Source organism: Nanorana parkeri, unplaced genomic scaffold, assembly GCF_000935625.1.
Source record: "Nanorana parkeri isolate BGI_ZX_2015 unplaced genomic scaffold, ASM93562v1 scaffold1206, whole genome shotgun sequence".
NCBI lineage: Eukaryota > Metazoa > Chordata > Amphibia > Anura > Dicroglossidae > Nanorana > Nanorana parkeri.
This window is the reverse complement of record NW_017307474.1, coordinates 407212-416596: the sequence shown is the minus strand read 5'-3', so window position 1 is coordinate 416596 and position 9385 is coordinate 407212. Positions and strand designations below refer to the sequence as shown.

Genomic DNA, 9385 nt, shown 5'->3' with positions numbered 1-9385 from the left:
GAATCCCAGGGGCTATAAATGACTTTTTCTATACTGCAGTGCAATCATGTAATCATTGGACATCACAAACTGCTAGAAGCGGGTATCTAAGTTTATGTATTGAAACAGCATACAGAGCATTTGTCTCAAGACCAGATCGTGAAAAGCTTTGGGTATCACTTTGGATGTCCATTTTTCATTTTGGAATCACATGTAATAGTGAGATCGGAAATGTTTAGCTAAAGCTATACATAGACTACCTGATTGAACAGCTTGTGATCTCCACTGTTTACACGATTCACTGCAGCTTAGGAAAATCATTCCTTTTGACAGTATATGCATTGAATCAAACAGGTTTGTTGATCAAATACCTTCAATGCTCTTTGTCCAGGCTGAATGTAAACTATGCAATAATTATACTGGCCTGGGCCTGTGGAGCTGTTTTCAAAGCACATTATGCATACTTGAATAATTACTTGGTATGAATATATTGAACAAACTAATGTGTTTTTTAAAAGTACATCTGCCCTTCAACTGTTACATCAGTGCTTTGAGACCTGAGCTGTGCTTTTGCTATAGTTTTCTTATTGTTATGTTTTATTCACAACCTTTCTTCTTGAATCCCTGTTACATAAAGATCCAGTTTTGCTTTAATTATACTGATAAATCATAAGGGCCTTGTTTAATTCATGCAATGAAGGGATCATTTACTTGGTGAAGATGTTTACATATGACTCACAATTTTCAAGTATCTTTTAATGATGTTGCTTTATTGCCGTATGTTTTTTTTCTCTTTTTTTGTTTTTGTTGGGGGATGATTTGTACTCGCTACTCATGAGAATCTCTATTTACATATATAAATTTGCTTTCACGTGTCTTGACAATTATGCTCTTTTCATTCTGCTCTCGTTGAAGACCGGAAAGTGGAATCCTTTGCATGTAAGTTCAGTTACAGAATGTCAATTAATTTTACAGCTTTGGTCATTATATATAGGGGCCTATTTATATTATAACACAGTGTGCTGCAGTGCATTTTTAATGGGCTGTCAGTACACAAAAATTGGTCCTGAGCATATGCAACTGTGCTTTGCAGTGCCCTAAAACAGAGTTGTGCAGCAGTGCACTGAAGATGTGCATTGAGGCACAAAAAAATGTAAATGGATAAGCATATCATCAAGCAAAGACTTAAGGTAATTCACGTTATAACATGTATTAGAATGCATGTTATGCGTGAACACGCTCTACATCCTCATACTTAGCCTTTTTTCTGAAATTACCTTAGCACACACTTTCTAGAATTTTGTTAGCTTTTTGTTAGCTTCTGCTGTTTGAATGGCCATGTCTACCTTTATCATGGGTGAAGTTGGAGACATCGAAGATCTAGGATGCCTATGATTCATGGGAGGAAACTGGGCTATGACACCTGCAAGAAAAAGGAATTTAGAAAGCACCTGGGGAAGCACATTGAGAACCTCATACTGTAGAGAGGTGCACCTGTGTCACCTACCTGGTGAGAGACCGGAAGGTGAGGAGGCTTCCCTTGCGACTCGTGTCCCACCACCCCTGGGGTTGGGAACAGAGAGCGGATGGACAGCGAGGAGCACGAGTGCCACTGATGGGAACTGACACTGTGCAGAAGACGTCCTGTTAGTGGATAGTCAGTAAGCCAAAGGTCCAACCGGGCGGGCAGTGTGGGAACAGATTTGAGAGACTGAAGCATGGTCAGGAAAGCCAAAGCTCAGAGCCAGTCAGACGGCAAGATACAAAATCACGAGGCAGAAGGCAAAGAAAAGGAAACAGACCAATGTCAGGGGCAGGCAGCAATTGATATGGAGAAGTCCAAACAAAACCGGGTCAAGCAGGTAACAGGAATCCAACGAAGTACAGGCACACAGGAACACTAGCTGAAAGACCATCAGCAATGAGGTTAGGGCATGCTTGTTTTTATATGCCAAACAATCAGGGTATCGGCGTCATTTCCGATACGACGACCAGTGTGCGTGTTTTCGCTCAGTTCCGGTTTCCGCGTGCATGCACACTGTGGTATGTTTTCCGGGCACACGAAGACTTGGTTTTTGTGCGCATGCGCAGCCGCCATTTTACTCTTACAACCTGATAGCAGTACCATGCACATGGGCCACTGCCAATGGCAGCTTCTAGTCTGGACATGTTTAAGATACAACACCTGTTCCTGGTCAGTCAGTACATAGCCAGCCTAGTACCACAGCAGCACATAGGTGCAGATCTTTGACATGCACTTTTTGTCAAATCTCTGAGTTCAGCATGAAATGCATCAGAGCTTTATCTTGTATTCTGTGGTCGAAGAGCACAATCTTCTATTTTTCTTAACTTGGAAGTTCTAGTCTAAACAGTTGCATTTGGGGAGGTTTCATTTGGGTTTTAGGCATCCTCTGGGAGCCACTATTGAAAGCCTTTGTACAAGCCGGAGTTCAGACAGGGGCTGGTGTAACAGGGGTGACCTGGTGCTAGAGAAATAACTCCTTTTACCTTCAGATTCTGGTGCGGTAGTTGCGTTGGAGTTGCTTGATAATAAATTGTTTTTAAATTCAGCAAATATGAGCAGGCTGATAGTGTAATAGTAGTCGCAAATTTCCAACTAAACATTTTTAAAATGACTAAAAACAATATAGTTTCTGTTTGGAAAAATCAGGTTCCATATCTAAGTTACTATCTAAGTTACTATATATGTCACTTTATAATGAATTTGCCGAACTGATATTATCCTCAAATATATACAGAACACTATAAGCCATAAGTTTAAAAAAAAATAAACATTTGTAGGCAATGTAGATTTTTGGTAGAAGAAACTTTTATTCCTCTTCTGGCAAAAAAACAAAATTTGTCTTAGAAACCCAGTTATTTTTAATTTAAATTAAACAAATACATACCTTTTTGATATCATGGAGCTTCCTCCTGGACTGAGCAACATACATGAATGGCATGTGAGTACCCCTTAGTTTTAAAGTACTGTGAGCCCAGGCTGCATGATAATGCACCCCCAGGGTGGTGTGTTAGCAGCAAACTGGACTTACAGAATTATGTGAGTGTCCTTCTGTCCCAAGAGGACCGGCAGCATTTGACCATGGAGATTGCTGAAGGCAGTGTTGAATCGTGGAGAGGGTGAGAACAGCATGGGCACTTTTTCCCTTTATTACGGGAGGACAGGGGGACTTAAATATATATTTTTTAAAATTTATTGGAGTTATTCTCATTTGTCTCGTTGTCTGCTCCGTGCTATAACCATGCTATAGTGAAGAGAGTCAGCCGATCTAAATCTGCCGTTAGAATCTGCTGAATCTAACACAGGGAGTTTCAGTTTCCTGATCGCTGCTGTACTGAATGGTTTGCCCTGCCACCCCTTATGTCACTACTGTGTCCTGTGGATATGCAGGGATCGGCAGGAGGAGCCACAGAGCAGAGCAGAAAAGCAGAAATCCAACACTCCGGGAGGTATTTAAACCTGCTGAATCTTCACTCTATGGTTTCTTTTTAATACAGAAAAAAACAAGCAGGCGGCACACTCAGAAGGGGTGTATTAAATAGCCTTTATTTTACACATAATATTTTAGCATCAAAGATACTGTAATACTAAACTATCCAATAATTTTTACTGCAGGTGTCAAAGGATGACAGAAGTGATATTGAATCCAGTTCAGAAGACGAAGACTCACCGCCACGTGTGCAAAAACCTCACACCTCCAGCACCAATGGGGTGAACGGTACTAACGGAATGAATGGTTATCTCATGGCTGGAACCTCTTCAGATGAACATTAAACTGTCTTCAATGGATAAATAAACTGTTTGCTACTGGAACCATTTAGTCAATTGTGAATGACATTGCTCTGTAATATCTCTGCAACAGAATCCAGTATAGGAATATCAAGCATTTGAATAGTGCACTGTCATTTTTCTTTTTTTTTTTTTACATATATTTTTAAATTTGTGACTGATAGAAAAAAGCACTAGTCCATGTGCCTGTGAGCATGCTTTATGTTTTGGTAACTGCTGCAAATGAGTCAGTATTTTCTTATGCTTGAATGTTATTTATTTAATTTTTTAGTATTTGCTTTAAATTTCAAAGTGAAAAGTTTTATGATTTTAATATTTTTTTATTTATTTCTCAGTGATGACTGTGATCAAGTTCTATGATATTTTTATTGATTAAGACAGTGTTTATGATCATTGATATAATATGTGCACATAGCCAAAACACTTTACTGTGGAACGCTCCTGCCATTTTGACAGTGGTGCACACATGGTATCCATACATAAGGGGGAAGGATTAAGTGCTGAACAAATGTTTGTGATGTCTCTTCAAGTGATATATTCGTTGCTGGGGAAAGTTGTGGCTGGCCATATTTTTTGTCGGTTACACACACAAAAACAGTAACATGTCAAAACAAAATGTCTCTTTCACTGCCCTCCACTTGCACATTTTGACAAGTAGTCTTTGAAAACAGTGAGAATTGTCCACATCGAACAATCTTTCCTGCATAGGATATATAGGCCGCAGAGGCATTGTCTACAAAAATATATTGGCTTGAACTTCTTTAAAGTGACACTAAATTTAGGAGTTAAACCTTAGCAATGCATTCAGGTCCCTAACTACTGACAAAAATGTCTCTTATTTTTATATCACTCAGCTGTAGATCCTCAAATCGTCTCTGAATTGGTGCTGACACTGTCCTTCCTTCTGGAGAGTGGCTACTTTTGTTCTCCATGGTCCCTGTGTGTGTGTTGTAAAGTAGCCACCACTCCAAGCTCGCTACTGTGATGGACTACAATCTCATGTTAAGATTACTAATTTGTATTGAGATTGTAGTCCATCACAGGAGTGAGTTTGGAGAGGTGGGACCATGGGGAACAAAAGTAGCCGCCCTCCAGAAGGAAGGAGAGTGTCAAGACCAATTCAGAGATGATTTGAGGATCTACAGCAGAGTTATACACAAATAATCTACTTTTTTGTGAATAGTTAAGGTACTTGAATGCATTTTTCAGATTTATCTCCTGAGTTTAGTGTCATATAAAGATATTCTGCCACAACTAAACAATGGAGGAGTATGGTGAAGGGTGGGTAGTATAAGTGGTTGGAGGGTGGGTTTCTAAGTGAGTCTCTTTAAGGCTCTTCATTGATCTGACCAGAGATACCCCTGATGGCCTTAACAACATAAGGGACCGTAGTATTTTCTTTACTACTTCAAGCACAGTTGTGTATTAAGCTTCTTGTCAATACAGCAATTGGAATGGAAGACTATGAAAAGATCACCATGTTTTATTTTCTGTTTACCATTCTTATACAGAAAAAAATACTGAGAAAATTAATAACACAAAATTTCCCATTATCGTCTTTTCTGCAATAATAGAAAATCACCAACATGCACAAAATAGTGGGTGTGCATGTTCTGTGAAGAGAAGATTATCAGACGGTGTGAGCAATAGTTTCTGCTGGCATCCATGTATGGTCAGCTTTAAGGTACACTCAAATATTGAAAATAAAAGATTTGCAATGCAACACACTCCACCAGCTCAGGGTTTTGTTTTTTTATCTAGGCATCACTGTAATTCACCAATCCACTCCACTACCTTTTATCACACTTTGCTCACCAACAGAAAGTCTGAAATAACAAAGTGTCAGAACTAATAATTTTGAACCAATTTAAGTTTACATCTGACTGACGATACAGCAGACTGTGCAGAAGTTACACAGCACAGGCTTCAGGAAGTACCCTCCCTTTGAACATGTTAGCAGCTGTGTGAAGTCTGGAGAAAGTAGACTTAGATTAGGGTATATTAAGTGGAGTTTCTGACTTTACCTTAGTCAAAGTGTTTGTTGGGTAGAATTGTATCTACCTTGATTGTTTCACTTAAAGGGACGTCCTATATGGTGAAGTTTTTGGTTTCTATTTGTTTCTTTGGTGCCTCTACACAGTATTGCACACTACATGTACAATATATGTGCCCCTGCACCTAAATTACATTTTCAATAAGTCTTTCTTAGATAGAGATGGACAGGCTGAGAATGTCCATCTGTATAAAAATATCAGATCAAAGAAAAACAACTACACATAGTTCTGATGGTCATTAGCGGTTTTATGAGAGTATCCAAGAACATAACACCCATACTACTCTAGGGCCATACACAGGTCTAGATTGTGGCCGCTGGAAGCTACAAGGAAGCATTAATGAGGACCGGAGGTTTATATGCCAGTTTGTATTCACAAATTTAAAAAAATAATATTACAAATTAGTTAATAAAATTTTTGAATATGTAAGAGAACTCTCCAGGAGTTTTGCAAAGACTAAAGAGACTTTGAATTTTGAAAAGTTCTAAGTATTTTTGCACAGCTGACCTCCTGTTAGTTACAGGACACAATTAGCATGCACACTGAAAACAATGGACTTTCTGTATGAAAATGGTATAGATGGATTGATATAATGGAGTAGAGTAAAAGCAGGGGCCTTGCTTATAGCAACTTATCAGGTCCAATGTGCCATTTCACAAAGAAAATTATGGAAAAGCCACATAGGCACAGGACTAGGGCGGCAGAATTGTGGGAATTGGGGCATTGCCCTTTTTTTCATTACCGGTTTAAATGATCTTGTGTGAGGCAGCAAATATGAAACATTAACAAATACATGTTGCATTGCTTGTAGTTGTGCATAATTGATTTATATGGGATTTATTTAACTTTACAGTCACAACGATCTATGGCCTTTAGGTGGACCAATAAAAGTGGTCCATTGTGGTATAGTATAAAATCCAGCTTAGAACAAAACCTCTATTCATCATGCTTAGCAGATTTAAAACTAACCTGTGCCTTGCCCATACAAGGCAAATCAACCAGCCCCATCAGCAGCCCATACTCACCTTTTCTTTTCTTCCCATCTGCTCTGTTAAGGAAGCAAAGAGAAATTCCCAGAACGTCCAGGTATGGGAGAGCCTGTTATTCCTCCCATGTGACAGCACCAATGCTTAGCGACAGGCCACTCAGGAACCTAGCACTGTCAAGTGAAGTCGGGGAGAGTGTCCTAAGCCCTGTGTAAGCTCCTAGTTGTAGCTTGGAGCTTACACAGGGCTAGCTTGAGGAGAGCAAGTGGATGGGAAAAGCACAGACTCACCTAAGGTATACCTGTGGGCTGGTTCATGCTTGTAAACTAGATGATAATTAGGGAAACTCTAAGTGTCTGAGTGTTTTGTTCTTACCCTAGTGCTCTGAGGCCCCCTAAACCCAAGGTGCTCTGTTATGTATTATGCCTTATATAATAGTGACAAAAAGTTCCCTCTCATACTCCCATATATTGCCTCCCCATTGGCTCGTTCATCGGGCAGTCTGTCACAATAAATGGCCAATTGTGAGGCAACGTGTGCAGGAGGAAGTGAAACACAGCATAGTCACTACGGTCACTATTTGCATAATACTGCATCCTAGGTTCTGGGGGACTCAGAAAAGAAATGTGTGCAGGCACCTCAAGATACTTTCTGTATCATCTTTCATCCACCCCACAGTCTTGCTTTAAGAAGGCCCTTCAGTATGCATTTGTCAGTTATGCCAAATTTGTCTTATAATTCAACTCAATGTGCAGTGATGATGTGTCACATGTAGCACGCTATAGAGACCAAATGGATCTGAGTTTACTTTGGGCAGGTCAGTTGCTGATTTTTGCATGCTATTGATTACTTCACTTTGAAAATCTTTCATTCTACATTCCAATCCCTACTGAATAAGACTGAATATGATAGTCATTTGGTTTTCTGTATAACTTTTCATTAGCCTTACAGTCCAGAGCCACTGCTATGCAGATAATTCTATCAAACACATCAGAACACATATTTCCGGCATACAGTATTTCTCCGTTTTGGGTAGAATGTGAGATGGTTCTCTGCCAAGTCTTAAACATTGTTTGGGGACCCTTAAGATCTCCCCTGCTTCCTACAAAGTTATAAAGAGCTGGGCTCTGCCTTTTTAAGCTAAGCTACTCATGTCACAGGATTATGTGGATTTTCCATATATTCTTATGGGAAATCCACCTACGGGTGCAGCCCAAAGAAATAATTAAAGACCATACAATGCTCCCTAATACTGAAAACTGACCTGCTCTACAACAACTCCATAGTAAATCATCAGAAACAAACTTTGTATGAACTTTAAGTTGTATCCTGCTTTGGTTGCTAGGGGTAACTGCACAGTATTACTTGGTATTAGGAAAAAAGTGATTGTGTTTTGTTTTTTTGGATCAGCACTTGTTTTGAAAGCAGTATTTTGTTCAACTTCCTCTCCTCAAGAGATGCTTCTGTTTGATGCTATTAATGATCATTTTAGTGCACATGCTGCTTGCAAGAGAAGTCAAAAATCGGTTGTGTATGGTCCAGTAATCTACACATTGGGTATTCAAAGTGTCTGATGTCATTCATTATTTCTTATAGCAATAAGATATTGTATTATATTGTACCAATAATGTAAAACTCAGGGGTAATAATGGCATTATCTGCTGAAAGATTCCCCCAAGCAGTATGTATAGGAGTGACTAATAAAAAGAAGTGCTCCTGTTTCAGGCTTCTCTGATATTCTTTTTATTTCTATCCACATCATCACAATGCTGTATTTTGCAAAGACAATCAACTGGGATTAGATGTTAAAAGTTTAGGTTCTATTAAAGCTTTCACAGTACATTTCCAGTGAATGTTCACTTCCAGTTTACAGGTTATACACATACAGCAAATCAAATTCTAAAGTAAAATGTTTATGGTTTTAAATGGACAGGGAAAAGAGCACTACTTTAAAGTGCATTTCTAGTAGGTAAAATTGCAGGTCCACTGTTTTGCCCCTTCTGCTAATACTCACCTCTGTTCACTCCATGTTCTCCCTGCTCCAAGTGGCTCTGATCAGAGCTTACACAGGACCTTCTTTCTACCCCCATCTAACAGCACTTAGGTCAACTTGGCCACCCAATTGGCTAATTGGGCACCCAGCATTGCATTATGGGAGCATGGGGAGGGTCACATTTCTAAACGATTGGATAACTCACTTCTCTCCGGTGGCTTAACAGGGCCTCACCTGCCATAATGGAATAAAAAGCTGTCAGCTTCAAGTCTGAAGCTGACAGCTTTTTCTCCATTCAGACCAGCTTCTAACAGGTTACACAGCGGGGAAAGCCTAACACAGTGAGGTCAGAGCTAAACAAGCCTCTAACTTGGAGTCAGAGGCTTGAGCTTTGTGGATGGTTTGGACCAATGGCAAAGCACCATTGGTCCAAGCTGCCCAATCAAAAATCCAAGCTGTCCAATCTAGATGCCTCATCAGTGACAAGCGAGTGTAGGACAGGGAGGCTCCTCCCTGTTTCCTCCCTTTCTTCTCCCACTTCCCACAAGCAGAGCAGAGTCAC

The 9385-nt window shown here is 39.8% G+C and overlaps 1 protein-coding gene across 1 annotated transcript in view; it reads left to right on the top strand.

Annotated features, from left to right (window-relative positions):
- CERS6 (ceramide synthase 6) overlaps positions 1-4389 on the top strand; it is a 76460-nt gene extending 72071 nt beyond the window's left edge. Inside the window, exons 10-11 of the mRNA XM_018568550.1 lie at positions 895-918; positions 3617-4389. Of these exons, the coding sequence (XP_018424052.1) occupies positions 895-918; positions 3617-3775 (183 nt within the window). The 3' untranslated portion in view covers positions 3776-4389. The remainder of the gene's footprint in view (positions 1-894; positions 919-3616) is intronic.
- The last annotated feature ends 4996 nt before the right edge of the window (positions 4390-9385 follow it).